The sequence below is a fragment of the Astatotilapia calliptera genome, chromosome 17 (genome assembly GCF_900246225.1).
Source record: "Astatotilapia calliptera chromosome 17, fAstCal1.2, whole genome shotgun sequence".
Lineage (NCBI taxonomy): Eukaryota > Metazoa > Chordata > Actinopteri > Cichliformes > Cichlidae > Astatotilapia > Astatotilapia calliptera.
In genome coordinates, this window is record NC_039318.1 from 7387621 (window position 1) to 7408635 (window position 21015).

At 40.6% G+C, this 21015-nt stretch overlaps 1 protein-coding gene across 3 annotated transcripts in view; it reads right to left on the reverse strand.

Moving 5' to 3' along the window:
• Positions 1-21015, reverse strand: part of LOC113008767 (capon-like protein) — a 164684-nt gene that overhangs the window by 94510 nt on the left and 49159 nt on the right. For all 3 annotated transcript variants that reach the window (XM_026146485.1, XM_026146483.1, XM_026146482.1), the window contains exon 3: positions 18856-18964. In XM_026146485.1, the coding sequence (XP_026002270.1) occupies positions 18856-18964 (109 nt within the window). The remainder of the gene's footprint in view (positions 1-18855; positions 18965-21015) is intronic.

Here is a 21015-nt window from a genome sequence, read left to right on the forward strand (position 1 = left end):
AATGTCTCAGTGACTCTTCTGAACCATTAGCTTGCTTTTGAGGCACCACACATGGCTACATCATGCAACCCCCCCAAACCAGTTTCAATCATCTTACTGCTTCTGTCAACCTTTCTTGATTCTTCTTTCTCTCCCCTGTCACCTTTTCTCTCTCCAGGATTTGTTTAAATGTCAGTATCTTTTAATTAACTCGCTCTGTGGCAGGAGTGCCAGACAGCATCTGAATGTTCTGGATTCTCCCCTTTCCTCTGTCACTCACTAGACAGTAAACTGGAACATCATCTTGTCGGTGTGAATTTGAGAACATGTAAGAAATTCTCAGTCCTAGTTTGTCACATTTTGGCACTTGGGGATGAAACCTTTCCCATCATATTTTAACATGCCATTTCCCAAGACACCAAGATACTGGAGCTTGGATTTCAAAGTGAGTAACAGAGGGACATATTTTGTCGCTCTAGCGAGTTTTGACAGCTGGGTACAACTAGGACCTCCACTTCTGCTCTGCATCCACTGCACTGATCCCCTACAGCCAATCTAGGTATTTTGGGATGGGCAAAGATGGGGCAACCGTGCCCTCAGGCCCCTGTAGGAGGCTTGGATCCAGGGTGGGACCCTGGTAACCCTTGTTCTGGGCAGGGTAATGCTCCCTTGCTCTCATGCTCTTCAAAAGGGTATTCTGTACTATTTTTGGTCTTGCCAATTCTTTGGGACCAATTTGCTGTTGAAGAAGCTTCCAGGGGCAAGCAGTGAACTTGTGGTTTGGGTTACAAATATAAAATGATAAACATCTGTCAACTTTGTCTGCCACAACCTTCTCCTGCTTTCTTGGTTACCATGGTGTAACACGGTTGGACAACGGTTTTGCCCACAGTCGCATCGTGCTTGTTTTAGACATTGCAGGACTTCCCACTATCCTACGGCACTACCCTGTATACTGGAAAAATGACATTTAAGGGTTGCTTAGTGTGTCACTATGTGACGCCAAAGGATCCTGACCACATCCTGGGTTGGGAGTGAGAACAACCTCATTAAATCATCAAATAAGCCAGTGAAATGTTTTTTTTTATAAAAAGGGTAGACTTGTCAAGTTCCATGACAGCTTCAGCGAGCTTATAGCGGTTGTTGTAAATAGCACAAAGCTAAAACACTGGAGAATAAGACAGAGTAATTATGTCAGGACAGCCAGTTGACTTCTGCCTGTGTTTACATTTCAGCAGGGGAATCTAATCATCAATATATAACACGACTGATATGTAGTGTTAGGAAAGGAGTAACTTAAAACAAATGGCCAACCCATTTCCAGTTCTGTTTGATTTGGAACTTTGATTTAGTCGTGCCACTGGTGCAGAAGCAACGCAGCTTTAACAGAGAGGAGAGACTACAGCTCAAGACAGAAGGATAATTTCATTGAGATATGGATATTCAATAAAAAGTGCTGAAAGGCTATTAAATCCAATTGCCTTCCCCAAGCTGTATCAAGAACAAAGTGAGTCCTTATCATTGAATTGGCCTTATATCATTTTACATCAGCACTCTACAAAGTCAGCGAGGAAACCATTGATTCTTCACTTTAAAGCTAAAAATCTACAGTGGCTACATTTAAACACCATCCACGTAAAAATATACACCCTACACACATCTTGTTCTTTAAGACATTTTAGTTTCTAATCTCTTATCTGAAACGGGCAGTACTGACCCTGTACCTTACCCCAAACTTTCTAATGTAATTAGCCACGAGGGAAAAATCTCCCTCTCAAGAGAAAAGTCTGGCCTTTGCAATCTTCTCCGTCCAAATCTCAATGAGAATTTCATTAAATGAACTCAAGGAACACTTGACACAATAACCACAGCTCTCACTACATCCATTAGCTGGGTAGATAAATTAAAAACACAGAACAACAGCAGGACTCTACATTAAAGCTCGACATGTTATTACTGAGCTGTAATATATAGAGTCAATTATCAGGTTTAAAAGACCAAAACCAAGTTATCCACATTATGTTTTATGATCCTTATGAGTGCCGTTCTTTATGTTAGGCTTGTTAAAGTGCCCCCGCCTCACTGATGCAGATATCGCCAAGATTAGACATTAGAGTAATGATACCAACACATGACATGGTCTAAAGCTGGGCTAGCTTCATTAGGATTACCACCAAAATCTTGTGAGACTTGTACTGGGAAAGACCTGTATATTTTACAAAACACTGAAGCTCTAGAATATAAAGTTTAAACATATACTTTCTGAAATGTAAAAACTTGCAAAGTAAAAATTATATAGAGGGTTTGATATATTTTAAGCTATTTCAAAAACTTGTTTGCATATCTCAAGCACCACTAGTGACACTATGGAGCAATATCCACCAACAACAAGGCATGGCAGGGGCAGTTGTGTGACGTAGGTGCTGCATTCACTGCTTCAGACTTTCCAAACACTGACAGCTCATGTGAGAGGAGACAGGCTTAAAAATAAGTGGCTGAAAAACTGACCTGAACAGTGATAAGTCAAAACATTTGCCTATTTCTTTTGATTTGCGATAAATAAACCACGCAATCATTGATCACTGTGGCTTCTTATGAATATTGCGTGTGGATTTCCAATATATAATATTCAAAACATGGCTTCTGAAAGGCGTAACACTTTCTGACACCACCTCTTGCTTCTGCTCTTACTTACAGCTGCCTCTTAAATAGAGTAGTACCGTCTGTGGACTTGGAGCCAATGTGGCATTCACTGTGTGGATGAACACTCTTTGCTCCATCACCCACACTTCAATTCTACATAACAGTGACTCGACCATTCATTAGCATCCACTGAAGTACTGATTTGGAGAAGGAGGAGGATGAATGAGAGAGCATAAGTCATAGTAGAGGAGAGAGAGAGAGAAGGAGAACCTGCCTAAGTGTTAGAAGTGATCGGCCAGTGAAGCCTTTTTTATGCCGCTGTGATATAAAGCCAAGACATTTTCTCACTGCTGGTAGTTAGAAGGAGAATAAAGTCTCCTTAATCATCTTCCTAATTGTCCTCTCACAGGTTTCCACGTGCACTCACACAAAACCACACGAATGACATTTTTATTGCATGTTTGACATGGTTACCTTTATTCTTCTCATTATGCCAGAGTGCTTCCTTCTGATTTAGCCTTTGTCAGAATTTGAATTATCAGCTAACAGTAGCATGGGTGCTTAGCAAGCTGGATCCATACGCTGCAATGCACTGGGTGTAAGACACACACACACAAGCATAAACAGTGGTGAGTTATATATAGGGATGTGCACCGGTTCTGACATAAACGGTAGTAACCAGACCGAAAAGCAGCGCACAGTTCGGTGCTTTCTTTCCCTGAAATGTCATACACTTTGAATTCTAGCCAATCATTTCACCTTTGCGAGCGTAGTGGGCGGGCCCAGGTACGTACGTTCTTTTAGAGCAGAGCTACAGTTTAAAAATGTCCAAGGCGAAGTGGTCAAAGTCTGGCTGTACTTCACAGCAAAAGATGCAAACTCAGCAGCCTGCAACAAGTGCTTTAAGGTGATACTGTGATACTGTCAAAGGAGGTAACACCTCGAATCTGATGAAACACCTGGCGACTTATAGCGTTTTGTTAAAAGCCGAGCAATGCACCGTATTTGATAGCTTGCTGCGAGACCTCACACCGAGCACATCTACTGCGGGTGTGGTGCCTGTTCTCGGACCCGGAGTTTGCAACATCCCCCAAGAACCCGAAGAGGAGAGTCCTGGCCCCTAGCCCTGCCAGTGTAGCAGAAATGATGACGGATGATGATGGCAGCAGCAGCCGTTCTTCTCTGCGTGAGTAGCTTAATGTTGTTCGTGTGTAATTTACGTTGAGTAGGCTAACCACGTTATTACATTAATGCATGTAAGGTGAACTAGCAAACATCATCATAGCTACATGCGGCTGTCTTCTTGTTTGATGGCAGATACTCCCTTCACCCTGGCCAAAAAGGCTAAAATGACCAAAGAAAAAGTGGAAAACAGTTAAACATGAGAGGTTTTGGACAAAGTTTGTGTTTTTTCCATTGTTTAAGCACTGCTTCCAGCCAAGAGCGATACCATATATGCCCCATAGCTGCAGAAAAGGCTAACATTGTTATCTTTTTACAAAAAAACAGTTAAACAAGAGGCTTTTGGACAAAGTGTGTGTTCTCCATTCTTTAAGCACCGTTTAAGCACCGGCACCGTTTCAAAAGTACCGGTTTGGTACTGGTATCAGATAAAACCTAAACGATACCCATCCCTAGTTATATACCCACACCACACTTCACTGTACTAAAAGAAATCACAATCGTCTTAGAAGACTTTAAAACTTGTCACACAATTTTAATAAAACTTCAAAGGTACCAACAGCACAAACATTGTCATTAAAAAAATTCCCCCCACCTGCCTTCATTATAGAGGCAGAAATTAGCTTTTGTTCCAGACTGCAAAAATGGTCATTTCTGCTATTAAAAGCAGCAGTTTAACACAGCTACTGAATCTACAGGGACCTTCTTGACTTGTTTTTGCTCAAGTGACTCCTTGAGGAAATGCAATTTTTTTTTTTGACACTTTTTATTTGTTTAGGAACATTTTTATGCAACAAGATAAAAGAAAAAAGAAAAAACAGAAACAGTATGAGGTCATGGGAAGATAACATACACCTGTACATACATCTGCACATCCACACATACATACGTCAACAAGTCTGCATTGCTAATTCTATGCATCAAAGGGTGCTGCCACAAGCTGTAAAGTCCAGCCATTTTCTCCACCGTCTCCTTCCCAAATCTCCCTGCAGTCGCAGAGTGAAAGTCATACATTCCATCAATTTGACGTCTTCCACTATAGAGGTAAAAAGTGTTACAGTGGGAGGATCTCTACAGAGCCAGCGTTTTGTTATGGCCTTCTTCGCAGAAGCCAAGAGAACTTTCAGAAGGTAAACATCATCTGCAACTAAATCGTCTGTAAAATACCCCAGATACAATGAGGTAAATGTACAAGACACGTGGAATCCCAACACCTCTGTAATTATCTTTATAACTTCCGTCCAGAAGGGTCGTATGAGTGGGCAGGACCAGAATATATGACCGTAATCAGCCATGACTTCCCCACAATTCCTCCAGCAAAACGCAGGTGTAGCACTGAATTTAGACTTCTGTTTAGGCGTTATGAAATAGCGTATAATGTTCTTCCAGCAGAAGTCCCGCCACATGTTGGAGTTAGTCGTGGTAAACTGTGTCTCCCAGATCCGTGCCCACCCATCTTCTGTAATCACAATGTCCATTTCTTTTTCCCATTTCTGCTTTATGTAAATCGTTGAGTGCCCTTTGAGCTTAGTCAGACATTTATACAGTTTACTTATCGAGGCTCTGTTACTCCCAGAGTCATAAGCATCAATGAAAATATTAACAATCGAGAAGTCTCCACGGACACAGCTCTTCAGTCTTTTGCCAATATAGTCACGGAGTTGCAAGTATCGAAAAAAGTCTTGTTTCCCGAGATCGTAAGTCTTGCATAGGGTATCAAAAGCCATAATTTTAGATTTTACAATAACCAAACACCCAGCAGTGATTCCATGCCACACCCATTGTTTAAATCTACTATCGTGGGAAGCAGGTAGAAAATCAGGGTCATACGCTGGCCACCTCAGAAGTTTTATCTCCTCCTGGAGTTGCGCCTGCTTGACCACTCCCCTCTATATTTTTAATGTAAAAGTGACCCAGTGGCTGGGCGTCAAGGTATCGTCCAAATCAGAAGCCGCGTGACCAAGTCTAGACTGGATTGGCGTGTCTGAGAGAGACATCTCAATAGTCTTCCACCTCGCACAAAAAGATGGATTACACCAACACACCAAGGACCTCAGCTGAGCAGATAAGTAGTAATTCCTTAATGAAGGTAGAGCCAAGCCCCCTTTGTCTTTCGGCAACTGCAAAGTAGAGAACTTCACCCGTGGTCTTTTGTTAAGCCAAATGAATCTCGAAATCTGCTTATTCCATTCCCTGAATTGCTTCTCTGGAATTTGAATAGGTAAAGCAAGAAAAAGATAGAGTAGTTTGGGGAGAATATTCATTTTAATTATCTGTATCCTGTTGCCAAGGTCGAGAGGGAGCAAGGCCCAAATGTTGAGATCGCTATATATTTCTCTATTAATACGACTGTAATTAATATCGTACAGTTGTGTCAGATCTCTAGGCAGAAACACTCCCAAATATTTGATAGCAGTTGCCTCCCAATTACACTTGAATTTTGCCAGTAGTGTCTGGTCCGGAGAAAAATTAAATGACAGAACTTGAGTTTTTTTGACATTAAGGACATACCCTGAATACAGGCCATATGTTTCCAACATCCCCATTAATACTGGTATACCTGAGCTGGGATCCATGATTGTCACCAAGACATCATCTGCATATAAACACACCTTGTACTCGTCCCCTCCTATTACAATCCCTTTCAACGATGTTTCCTGACGTATAGCCTGGGCTAGAGGTTCGATAAACAAGTTGAAGAGGTAGGGGCTTGCTGGACACCCCTGTCTACATCCTCGTTCTAAAAAAATAGTATCGGAGAGGCTACCGTTAATTTTTATTCTGGCAGTAGGGAGAGAATAAAGAGCTTGGAAACATCCTATAAACTCGCTACAGAAACCAAATCTTTTCATCACTAGGAAGAGGAAGTCCCAATTCACTGAATCATATGCTTTTTCAGCATCTAAGCTAAGAATAATTGAGCTTTTTTTCTTATTATTAATGTGTTCGATGATGTGTAAAGCTCGTCTAATATTATCGTGGGTTTGTCTATTTTTCAAGAAACCCGTTTGGTCTTCATCAATCAAAGAAGGCATTACAGCATCCATTCTTCGCACCAAAATAGTTGTGTATAGTTTATAGTCTGAGTTCAGGACACTTATAGGCCTATAAGATTTGCAGTTTAGTCTATCCTGTCCCCCCTTTGGCAAAACCGATATGAAGGCCTCCTTCCAAGAGGGAGGTACCAGACCTCCTTTCAAAATGTAGTTAAAACTAGTTTCCAACAGGGGAAGAAGGCTTTCCCTCATGGCTTTGTACCATTCGGCAGGGAGCCCGTCGGTACCTGGTGATTTATTGGATTTAAGGCTGGAGATAGCTTTAATTATTTCTTCCCGAGATATTAAGGACGTTAACTTACTATTTGCTTCTCGACCAATCGTAGGCAGGTCTAAGGAATTCAAAAAGTCAGTCATCTTATTTACATCACCCTGAGTAGATTGACTATATAAGGATTTGTAATACTTTTCAAACGCTTTTTGAATTTTATCCAGGTCAGTTACAACATTGTTACCAACCGGGTCTCTAATCTTATAAATATTATTTTCAGCTTGCTGTTTTCTAATCCGCCACGCCAACTGCTTCGCCGCCTTAGGCCCCGCCTCATAATACCTCTGTTTCATGAACCTTATGTTTTTCTCTACTTCTTCGCTCAATATCTTATCTATCTCCTGCTTAATCTGTCTGATCTGGTGGGTTACTGTAGTATTTTTATCCTTTAGACCTGACTGTTCCAAGGCCATTAATCTATTCTGCAGTTGTAACAATTCTTGTGACTTTTTCTTTTTAATCATGGTCGACCACGCAATTATTTTACCTCTGAGGACAGCTTTGGCTGCATCCCATACAATACTGTGATTTGTCTCTCCATTATCATTGTCCTGCAGGTACAAGTTAAGATCGGCTGTCATTTGTTTCACAAAAGCGGGGTCATTTAACATACCACAAAGTTGTCTTCCGTGTCCCGTCCAAATGTAACGTTATATAAAGTCCACTGTGGTCAGAGACATCTCTTGGACCTATTCTGCAATCTTTTATCCTGTGTAAATCCCTATTAAACATAAAACAGTAATCTATCCTCGAATACACTGAGTGTCGAGCAGAGTAAAAAGTGAATCCTGACGCTGACCCATGGATAGATCGCCACACGTCAATAAGCCCTAATTCCGTTAACATTCCTTTAACCCGTTTCCCTCCAGACGTGCTTTTCCTGTCCCTATTATTTGAGTCTAATCTGGGATTTAACAGTAAATTAAAATCTCCTGCACAAATAAGAGTTCCCACCGTTTCCTTAGAGATCAAATCAAATATCTTCTTAAAGAAGCTTGCGTTGCTTCCTGGGGGTGCATAGACATTTAATAGTGTGACCGTCTTATTCTCTATTCTACCTTTTACTAAAACAAACCGACCTTCCTTATCACTTATAGTAGATATATGTTCAAATTTTATTTTATTTGAGATAAGGATAGCTACTCCTCGTTTTTTCCCGGCCCTATACGATGAATAAAATGTATGTCTGAAACCCATCTTTTTTAATTTCTCATGTTCTGCATTATCTAGATGAGTTTCTTGCCAATATGCCAAGTCTACTGTCTCCTTTTTCAATTTGGCAATTAATTTGCTTCTTTTAATAGGGCTATTCAGGCCATTTACATTTAGTGACAGCATTTTATAGAAATTAAAAGCCATCAAGTGGATATGTGGAATACAACATAATCAACCAAGACCTCAGAACATCACAACCAGAACTCACTGAACAGCAAACACACAAAACATTAACAGGAGCTTCCAATACAAAGGATATAACAGTATCCTTTGACATTGAGGGGACTGGCCACAGGGTGGGGCCCCTCATCCGACAAGAGGGGAGTGACCGACAAAAAAGCCAAAAAAGGGCAAAAAATAAACGAAACAGTCTCTTATCGCTACTAGACATAACGTGGTGGTTCTCTAACCATGTCCGTAGGCACCAACCTAAAGAAATATGAATTCTGAAGGATACGAAAGTCAGTGTTCCTGCGGTTAGATTATCAAAACTCTACCGCCAGCTGTCTCACCGTTGTCCCGCCATCAGCTGTTCACTCGTCTGCTGACACTTTTTCTTGCTCCCTCCGGAATGCTTGGAGTTTTTCCCGCACGTGCTGCTGGAAGCCGCCCCCGCAGTGTGCTGTCTGCGTTTCCCAAGGAAGTAGCTGCTTTATCGTGTCCTCTGTCATCCTGTTGGTTTGGTTCCCCAAGGTGATCTTACCCACGGCTATTCCCCGCTTTCTTAAATCCTCGGCAGCTTGGCTCGCGGTATTATATAGGACATTGCCTGACGCATAAAACACTCGCATCTTACTTAGTGGTGTCTGGAAACGGATCCCATTGTCCTTCAAAGCCTTCTTAACTGGGATATATTCCCGTCTCCTTTTCTGCACTTCCAGAGAGTAGTCATGATCGAAATACACCCGTTTGTTTTGGATATGTACCCCTTTGTTCCACGCCGTGCGGCGAATCTCTTCTTTAACAGAGAACCGGAGGAAGCGCACTATTATTGAGCGTGGTGGGGCGTTCGGGGGTGGTTTCGGTCCCAACGCGCGGTGTGCGCGCTCAATGCCGAGAGCACGGTCCGGGCCGAAATCTTCGCCTAGGTGTTCTTTGATCAGATTTTCAACAAAGGTAGTCACCGACGAGCCCTCCGAGTTTTCCGGTACGCCGTAGATCCGGATGTTCTTGCGTCTAGCGCGGCCCTCCATATCGGACACCTTTTCCTGAAGCGCCCGTTGATTTTCCAACAGCTGCACAAGTGTATCCCTAACACCAATGTCCCAGCGTTCCGAGTCAGCCATGTTGTCCTCGACGTGCTTTAGCCGACCAGTCATCTCCTCCACCTGATCCGCCATCTCGTGTAATCTTTGATTCAATTCCTTAGAGAGTTCGGCCATTTGCTTCTTTACATCCTCCCGAAATTCCGTACCGAATGCTTTGAAGTCACTCTTCAATTCGGTACGCAATGTAGCCATTTCGGCCACCAGTACGCTACTCACAGCATCCCGAAGCCAACCCAGACCTTCACCTCGGTCGCCATCTTGTCCCGATGCGAGGCTTGCCTCACTAGCCGCGGCGTCCTTCTCCATTTCACAGTCAAGAATGTTTCGTAGCCCGTATCCTCCCTTTTTAGATTTATCCCCACTCATTCTTGAGTCGAAAAATGGCAATGTAGCCCTAATACAGCTCTCGAGTCCGGGGAAACACACGGTTGGTGCCGGAGGTCACTCTCTATGCGGCCATGCGGTGCTACGAGCCACCGGAAGTCCACCAGGAAATGCAATTTTTAACCCGTGTCCTTCATTTTCAGTCCTGGCAGATGCATCTTGGCTGTGTGTCTTAGCCTAAAAAATAATATTTTTTCTCAACCATATTCAAACTGAGAAAAGTGATAATAATCCCAGATAAGACCCAGATCATCATCTGCTGGTTCTAAATATATGTTGAGAGTGTTTGTAACGCTTTAGTTTCTATGAAGTTGCTATTGTCAGTAAATGAGAAAACGAAAATAAATAATTGAAAGGTTAATTTTAAAAGGTAGTAGCTGATCACAACAACTCAAACATAACTACAGAAAGCAAAGCCAACTGCTAACTTTCCAGAGCAAAAAGACTGATTACACATAAACCAAACTAGTTTACTTAGTTGACTTTATTTTTTTGTACTAATGTGCTTTTTCACAGTGCAGTCTAATGCGGCATCATGCACCCAGAGGAGAACAACAACAGGTTCATTTTTGGTTCTGCCACAGGGAAATGCTTTTTTAAAAACTCTGTAAAGTTATAAATGTAATCAATATCATCCAGATGTGAACTGTAATAAATGAATTCAAACTGTCAATAAGTTCTCCATTAAAAACAGCCCCTGCCTTTAGTCTCTTCACCACCAATACACTTTAAAAAGCATTACGTGCCTGCACGTGCGCGCGCGTGCGCACACACACACACACACACACACACACGCACACGCACACGCACACACACACACACACACACACACGCACAGATAAGTTTTCAGTTTAATGGCCTCAGGGCCTTGGTTGCCCAGAGATTTTTGGTATGCGTCACTCTCCATTTTGTATTCTGAACAGAATATGTGTGTGTCTGCGCGTGTGTGTGCGTGTATGTGTGCTCATGTGTCAATGCCAGTCTGTCTGTAAGAGATAATGAGGCAGTGTGCGCTTCACCCAGCTAACCCCTGGACTTAACTATCAAGTCCTCTGAATTGGCAGCTAAAGTGGAAAACTGGGAGCACATTTCCTAACTGTGTCACACTGCTGGACTCTGTTTTAACTTTGTCTCTGCTCAGCTTATTTCAGCAGCAACATATCCACCCCAGAAGACCCTCATACTTGTTCCTCACACCAATGCCAGGCCCACAGTGCAAGGAGGAAAACCAGGGTGTGTCTTTTTTAGCGGTTGTCAGGATGCGACTCAGACAGTGACTAGATTTAAAAGAGAAGGTAGGATTGTTGTGAACGCCACATAACTACCAGACTGTGAAAACATCGGAAATGATGCACTGATCAGTCTTTGTCCATCTTGTAATTATGCAGCAACAAAGTTTGAGGTTGTTTTGACACAAAAACACAAATTCTTTCACTGATCGTTTGAAAAAATAGAGCCCAGCTGATACAGGATTTTTAACACAGATGCAAATACATATATTTGAATACTTAAAAATCTGATATATTGCCCAAAATAATTTTTCTTTAAGTAACACAAAACATAAACAGATTTGTTTATTTTTTATGTTTTGTTATTTACACCTCCTTCCTAAAATAATATGACAATGCAGCTTAAAAATTCTATTGTTGCAAGACACGGATTACTCATTTGCACTTAGCAGGCACATTGCACAGCAATGGGGATATTGCAGAGTGCCCTCTAGTGGACAGACTATGCAACATCAACACTCGTAACATGGTTGAAGGGTGTTTCTTCCATCTCTTCTTTGTAGAAGCTACCTCCAGTTGCCACCTTATTTAGAAGGGCTTATCACAGACGGTCGCTCTACATGTTTGATTTAGCAGAGTTTTTACATCAGTGCCCCTTTCTGACCCAAACCAGGATCGAACCAGGAATCTTTCATCTGTTAGGCTACGTTCACACTGAAGGTCTTAATGCTCAATTCCGATTTTTTGATCAAATCCGATTTAATTTGTCTGGTTGTTCACACTACAAATAAAATGTGACTGCAAACGCGCTCTAGTGTGAGCGGTTCACGGCCCTCAAAGCCGTCCGCATGCGCAAAAGAAGACGTCACAGCTGGGTGACAGCTGGCTGACAGCTGGGTTTGTCGCCCAAAACACGGTCAAGCTCATCAAAAAACGGGCAGGTGACTCGACCACGTCCACTTCGTTTGTTTATATCTTTAGCTTCTTTAAACATGGCCCCGAGGCTCTTCACTTTCCTCTGACACTGTAGCCACATTTGCCTGTACCCTCGTTCAACCATTTCTTTAATGCACTCGAACACAGCCCGGTTACGATAAGACCCTTCAAGTTTATCTTGAATAGAATTGTCTCCCCATATGCTAATCAAGTCCAAAACCTCAGTTTCTGTCCATTGAATCGCTCCGTCTCCAGTTTCCGCCACCACGCTTTCTCGTTTGTCTTCTCCAGCGCTGATAATTACCGTCTGTTTGTGTCAGTGACGTAAAAGACGAATTTAATGCGACATGACCATTCAAACAGCAGTCGCTTTCTAAAACATCAGATATGTATCGGATTCAGTACCACTTACAAAAGTGACCCAGGTCGGATTTGAAAATATTGGATTTGTGCCGTTCACACTGTCATACCATGATCGGATATGGGTCGCATATGGTCAAAAAAGTCGGATTTGAAGCGCTTTCGCCTGCAGTGTGAACGTAGCCTTAGATGAATGTCTTCTTTAATTATATAACTTTGTTTTGTAATTGCTAAAAATGAAAATTAATGGAAATACACTTTCTGTTGTAAATGTTGGTACTGATAAATCAGCAAATACCCAATATTATAACTAACGACTCTAATGAAAAATTACATAAAACCAAAACAAGCACCATCAGTGCAACTGCCAATTAAAATTGGAAATCAGATTTTGGCAGCTGTGCCTCAGCATTTACCTACTAATCAGTAGATTGGTAGTTCAATTCTCTGGCATGCTAGTAAGTAAAAGCACTTTTAAAAAGTATTTTAGGTCTTTTGTTTTAGCTTTTATTATGACAGTTGAGAGTGGAAAGGACATACTGTATGGTGTATCTGAATCCAGACCTCTGCGATAGCCTTATGGCATATGGGTCACCTGCTTTTCATCCTCTCCTGAAAATTGCTCATACAAGTGTTCTAACTTACATGAATGCTGTCGGAAAATCTTTTTTTGTCCATGATACCTATTTGTGCCAAGGTAAATGTTTATGATGAGCACCATTTACACCAGCTACACCTTTCTTCTTGAGACCTATCTCGACCAAAATCCCCCCCCCCCCCCCCCCCCCAAAAAAAAAAAAAAAAAAAAAAATCACAGAATTTAGAACACCTTAGTTCAGCACCAATAATCTCCCATCATGAGGATGTGAAACATTTGAGATCGCAAGGTATAAGAAATTGTGCCAGGTAATGTTAGATAATGAGAAAACCTAAGGATAAACTGCATTAAAGGCCCAAAAGAGGTGACTGTTTAAATCATCCATTCATGAGCTCAATCAGTCCACCCTCTTTTGTGGAGCCGTTTCATTGTAAATTACATAAATGAATAAGCTAACAGGGCTAACAGCCAGAGGTGTGGACTCGAGTCACATGACTTGGACTCGAGTCAGACTCGAGTCATTAATTTTATGACTTTAGACTTGACTTGAAAAAATGTTGTAAGACTTGTGACTTGACTTGGACTTTTACACCAATGACCTGGGACTTGAATTGGACTTGAACCGGTTTACTTGAAAAGACTTGATATTTCACCCCAAATATAAAATGTAACATGCATATTATATAGAGATTGAAAATGTGACGTCATTCACGGGTAGAACCGCAAAGGATTCTGGGAACTCGTGGCAAGAGGTACTAGCGCACGCAGGCTTTCAATTGAAATCACAGCGATAAAAAGAAACACAAAAATGTCAAGAAGCTGTTGTATTATTAACTGCAATAGCCGGTCACATGACAGCCACGGGAAGCCGACAGGTAGAGAAATCGGTTGTTATCGGATTACGTCGTTGAAGAGAAATTGTTCGAGCCATGTTTCCGAAGTAACAAAGAGGCGACGGATGGCCTGGATCGCAGCCATTCAAAGACCAAATATAACGTCCCAGAACACTCCAGCTCACAGGTTAGTCTGCTCCAAGCATTCCCACAAAGGTCAGTTTGCTGTAGTAGTTAATGCGTCATTTTCATAACATAATTGGTGATATAGGTTACAAGTAAGTCTGGCGCTGAACAGAAATTGTCGCGCTATGCTCCTTTATTTATTGTGCATAAATAGTGAATTGTCCTGACACAATATTGTGTTTCGCTTCTGTTATTATGGTGCATTGACAAAAACATACTTTTATTCACAGGATAAAACAGTTGTTTTGTATCACCAATTGCCCAGTACGATTACAGCATACAGTATTATTGTCACTGCTACATTTCTGTGATGCTACCAGAAATTATTTCCACTACTAATTAATTACCGTTGAGCTCAAAGGTTATATTAATAAACGGTTAATGAATGTGTGTTTATGACGACGATTTGTGAGACTGGTAAACTTATGATATGTACGATGGTCTTTCGTTCTACACGGTGCATTTCAAGGTCCTGTACCCATCCGTCGGTAAACTGTACCTGGGCTTGTTGCAGTGACCTGAAGTTACTAAACTTCATGAGTGTATGCACTCACTCCAAGAACTGTATGATTATAAATATGCATATAAATATGCTACGATGAGATAGCTGACTTCATCTAACTAGCAAATGTTGTCCAGGCTACGTTGGTGATGCAGTTTTTTTTAATGTGTATGATATTTTTGTCATGCGATTTTAAAGCCGGTCCTACAAGCGCATCCAAGAATAACATGCAGCTTATCTCAGAACTGTCGGTGAAAATTATTCTTGGAGCTAGGTTTAATTGAGCTGCATTTTAAAGAGGTGCAATTTCACAATTTGTGTATATTTTCTAAGTTCACTATTTTGTCATGTGTTGAGAAAAACACAGATTTAAAAATTACATGGTCTAATATTTACATTTAGCATAACTGCAACATGCTTTTTTCGTTTGTTTTTAAATACTCGAAAGGACTTGAAATTCAAAATTTCAGACTTGTGACTTTACTTGGACTTTTACACCAGTGACTTGAGACTCGACTGTGACTTGCCTGACATTACTTGAGACTTGACTTGAGACTTGAGGATAAAGACTTGAGACTTACTTGAGACTTGCAAAACAATGACTTGGTCCCACCTCTGCTAACAGCTAGCAGCCTGCCTAAAAGGTCCAATCTGGCCCATTTGCTGGGTTGGCATAGTGTGAAAGCCGCACAGACGGTGGAGAATGATGTTGGAACCTTTCAATGGAGTGCTCCAGAAAGCATTGTTTTGCATAAAAACAGATCAGAGTGATTGTCAGAAGTGGTAATTTCATCTGAACCAGAGATCTGAATCACCATCAGTCTAACATCCTTCTCACTGACAAAGGCATTATCCATGGTCTGCCATACCACACTGAAGGAGGGGGCTTAAGCCAACTTGGGAGTGTGTTTTGTGAATACATTTTTTGCTTCATAGGATTTTCTGGCCCAGCTGACTTGAGATCAAATTGGGAATTAACAAAAACAAATCCGACCCCTCTAGTGTATTCTAATTACACATCACAGCTGATTAATAAAGGAAATAAAATGTGAGCCTTGCAGGTGAAACAGAAGATTCACACAGGGTATTATGAGATATTAGTTAGGAGGACTGAACTGGGCTGTAAAAGTGCGGAGGATTGAGAAATACACGTTGGTGTGGAAAAAAGTATTTCCCCCTTTCCTGATTTTCTTTCATTTGTCACAGATACATGTTTCAGATCAAACAAATTCTAATATCAGACAAAGACAGCCCAACTAAATACAGAATGCAGTTTAGAAATGATGAGTTCATTTAGGCAGGCAGCCAAACCTACCTGGACCTGTGTGAAAAAAACTGATAAGTCATTAATTAAGTGGGATTAACCACATTTACAGGATAGATGAGTTAATTTTCACTAAACTCGCCCAGACCTGATTACTGCCAGACATGTTGAAATCACATTCATAAAAGGAACGTCCTACCAACAGTCAACATGGCAGTCAAATGCCTTAAATTGGCCGTTCATGCTGGACTTGAATTACCTTTTCATAAAGGGCAAGATAGATGTGGATAGTTTTCTCACATCATCATTTAAAATTTGCATTCTGCATTTAATCCGGTTATCTTTGTCCAATATTAAAATTGGCTTGATGATCTGAAACATGTAAATGTGGCAAAAAAATAAAATAAAATCAGTAAAAGGTGCAAAGACTTTTTCATAGCACGGTACGGCATTTCTTCATCTCTGCAGATCAGATGCAGTGATGAAAACTTCTACAGATAAGAAAGACTGCAGACACACAAGCACTAAAAAGTACCTCAGTGGTTTGAGATACAGCCATTTAAGAACACATTATTCGTATGACTCATTCTAGGTTGAAGCCCATCCTCTCTGCTGCTCCTTTTGAAAAAAAAAAATCAGAAAAGACATACAAATCTAAATTGGGAAGAACTCGAAATCATAAACAACCCAAACAAAGCAGAATCTGGTTAGCAGAACAAGGTTAAGAAAAAAAAGTCTCATTAGTTGGTTTTTGAGAAACTGAGTATGAAGAGGTTGGCATGAAGCAACTTGCTCACTGGCAGTTCAGCTCTACTTATCAGCGGAGTGTGTCCAAACACATTTTCAGGTTTTACCATACTCACCATAATCAGTTATGTGAAGCATAGCAGATTTTAATGGCTGCCCACTTGCCGGTCAAGAACTACCTTTTAAATTTAACTTGCTGCTTTTAAAGTCCTTCATGGCCTGGCCCCAGATTATATACTTGAACTGTTGCTCCAGAACCTGCCAGAGCACAGCCTGCCACGCAGGAAACTCTTGACCGTTAACTACAAAAGGTGAATTACAGTGGACAGTATCTTCTATTAAATACTTTTAAAAGACGTATTGATTCAGCAAGACTTTCTCATAAATTCCCTTGAATTGTCACTCTTCACCTCTTAGTGACATTTTATTGTGGTGTTGTACTTGAGGCTTGCATGAACCATTTTAAACTTCCACACAATTTAGACAAGTAACTCTTTGAACTCTTGCATTTCCCCCCGCCTATGTGATTATATTATGTGTTTTTGTAAATTCATTTGTAATTTTGGTGTTGAAAATCCTCTATGAGCAAGCACTTGTGATGGTGGGAAGGAAAAACTCCCTTTTAACAGGAAGAAATCTCCAGCAGAATCAGGCTCAGGGAGGGACAGCCATCTGTCGCGACCAGCTGGAGTGGAAGGAAACGACAAAATAAAAGAAAGAGAGCACAAGGAGACAGACTAGGAGAAGACAAAAGTGTAATGACATGCTGTCATTAAATAGTGGTATAGGTGAGTGGAAATGATGCAGAAATTACTGTGATGCTTATTGTATCATACGGTCACAGAAAGTCCCACAGCATTCTGAGCCTATATCAGCATAACTAAGGGATTATTCAGGGTCACCTGATCCAGCCCTAAATCTAAACTTTATCAAAAAGGAACAATTTGAAGCCTAATCTTAAAAGTAGAGAGGGTGCCTGTCTCCTGAATCCAAGCTAGGAGCTAGTTCTACAGGACATGACAGCTGAAGGCTCTGCTGTTTCTAATTTTAGCAGTATTTCAAAGATGAAAGAAAGCAGCCCTACATATTTGTTTAATACATGCACTGAAGAACACATCCTGATCAAAAATGACAAGATTCTTCACAATGTTGCTGGAGGCCAAGGTAATGCCATCCTTTGTAAGTTTCTAAGTATCTGGTTAGACATCATGCTTCCAAGATTTTTAGGGCCTAATCTTTCTCTGAAATCAGGAGAAGAAAATGACTTCACATCCAGGCCTTTAAATCTTTAAGACGTGACTGCAGTTTAACTAATTGTCTTATATTATCTGCCTTCGTAGATAAACACAGCTGGGTATCATCTGCAGAGAACCGAAAATGTATGCAGTGTTTTCTTGTAATATTGCCCAAAGATTTAAGCACTGTAGTACTGGTCCTCATTCCTGGGGAACTCTTTGACTAACGTTTGTAAAACAAAGGCTCTACATTTACACAAATCACAATCTGTCTGAGAGATATGAATCAAGTGACTTAGCTCAATTCCTTAAATACCAACATCGTATTCTAGTCTCTCTGGTTAAAATTTGAGCCTCAAGTAGGCTTTCATATTATATATTTATAATTGTGACTAAAGGTTTTTTATAGTAAAAGATTTAGATCTAATAGAAGGTTAGTTTGAAACCATGTAACCATGCAATGTGTGGTTTGTTATACAGCCTTGGTACTAGTTCTAGAATATCTGTATCTGGATGAGCGATATTTTTACAAAAACATCTGAATGGTGACTCCCAATATTTTTTTTATTTCAAATTAATTTTCAGTATTTCAAATGAATATGCATTTATGAAGTGAAAACAAGAAGAAGATAAATCCCAAAAAACTCACAGCCGGATTACAACTTTTTGATTAATCTTGCTAATAGATCCCCCCCCCAAAAAAAACCCCTCAAAATAAATAAATAATTACTTCTTAACATAAGACAGCCAGTCCTCAGTGTACAACTTTTGTCCTTGCGTTGTTTTATAGCAACCACTTTTGGTTGCTATAAAATTGCTTTCTGTTGTTGTTCAGTTGTTTAAAACAAATTTATGAGATGATGTCTAAAGCAGAGCTGTAGGTGTACGGCTTAAGTTAAGTGAATCTATCCAACTCATCAAGGGCACGTAACAAGTGACATTAAAACGGAGCTTCTCTCTGTCTTACCTTCTTCTTGGACTTGAACACATTACAGCGGAACACATTGCTCTGTCCATCTCTGGCAATGTAGCTGAAGATCTTCAAATCTTGGGAGTCATGAGACACGTAGAAGATCCTAAAAGAAAAGAAAATAGGTCAGAAACTAAAAAAGTGAATGAGATGCAAAACAACAACAAAACCTGGCAAGCTTTCAAAATGCATCTTAAGATGCAAAATGGGAAACAAGCCTATTTCTCTGGGATTTGAATGTGACAAATATAAACATGATTTTGTTTTAATCCAAAAGGAAAGACATCAAACTGTAGATTTTAGATGGAAAAAGAAGCTGAGAAAGCTGTGATGGGGGTAGGACTATTTAAATAAATGACAGGTGCACGCTCTTTTCAAAACTTCAGTTTTATTTATGTTATACTGCAAAAATGTCAGAAAGTCAGGTGAACTTAAAATCCAAGTAAAAGAAAATGCTTCAAATAACAACAGTGATATATTCCAGTGCACGCAGGAGACGGGGGCGTTAATGCCATTCTAACAAAAAAAATACTCTGTGTGAAAGAGGATATAGGGAGGAACTAAGTTTGAGTCAAAAATAGAGTTGTGTTAGTAGGGAGAGATTGTGCGCAGACAACAGTGACAAACTGTACAATACCCTGCAGAGGAGGTAAATAGCAAGAGACAACTCTGGGAGTACAAAGGCAGCGCAAAACGCCTAAACAATAACCTGTAGGTGCGAGAGCACTGTATGAGTTAACCCCCACTGTGGGTCTAATTCATGATGACAAAAGAAAAAAGCTGGAGGGGTAAAGAGATGCCGATGATGATAAGGTGGCAAGAAAATTGGGAAACTGTCATATTTTGAAATGATATGAATGCTCACACGTAAGAATCCGCTGAAAATAAGAAATTACTCCACTTAATGCCATTTCCAACTGATGACACCTGCATTGTTTGCCTATCTGTATTTTACCAACTTACAGAAAGTTCTAATTTTTAAGTATATTATGTAAGCACCTTGGTACTTGGGTTATGTTTTAAGTAGTGTGATCATATTCATTTTCCCACTATAGTTAGGATTATGTGTCTCAGGTTAAACTGATTGAGTTTTGAGTTTAACAGTCTGACATTTCTTCCGCAATCTGCAGTCTTTTAAAAGGCCAGTACCTGGTTTCACAAACACTTCCTGTCCTGCAGAAGTTTGTGGAAACAAGGCTCTTAGAACTGACCTCAGTAAAAGGTTTTTGTGATGAGTTTTTAGGTTTAGTTACTCAATTCAGGTCATAGTGAATCAAATATTAAGTCAATTTTGTAAATTTTGGCCATTGTCAAGCGTCAGGAGGATTATGCAAGATATGCTCGCTGCACAAACCAGTGAGTGACATTGTACTGGTCTTTTATATCGTCTATGGCTTTTACCTGGGCAAAGCTGTAAAGGCTGCCATGATTCAGCTGGGCATAGGACTTTTTTTCTAAGACCTTTCTAGGCCTGGTTTCGTATAAATTAAGACTCTGTCCTTCATTTATGTGATTTTTATTGCCCTCGTTTGTACAGCTCTTCTACCTTTAAATGTGCCTTCAGTACCATATGCACTGTATCTTTGTGTTTTTGAGCATAGTCCAATGTGTGGTTGGATTTTGACAGAAGAGGAATCTGAGGCCATTTGTTGATTAACAGTAAACTTGAAATATAACCGCTAAAAGTGGCGAAATCCTCAGGCAAAACGGCGCCCTAATTGGCCAATTAGCACCATATTAAGGAACCTGCAAGGTTGCTTGGGGTAATTTATCATAGCGAGACAACGGACAACCAGGGAAGAACAAGGAATTAGGTGAAGATTATGCAAATGATCCTGCTGCCTATGTGTGAGTATGTTACTGTACAAGGTGGCTTTGTGTTTGTGTGTGTGTGTGTGTGTGTGCGTGTGCGTGTGTGTGCGTGTGTGTGTGTGTGTGTATATGTGTGTTTGCCTACCAGTAATATTGTAGGGTCTGATCTGTGCACTCTGTGACATTTTTGTGGTATTTATTTTGGCCTTTTTCTCTGGGAGCCACACTAGCTGAAGTTCTTGAGTTATAGATTGTGTCTTTGTCTGCTCAGCAGACTCTCAAAATACCCCCCCCACACACACACACACACACACACACGAGCTCGCACATGAATGCACTGATTTC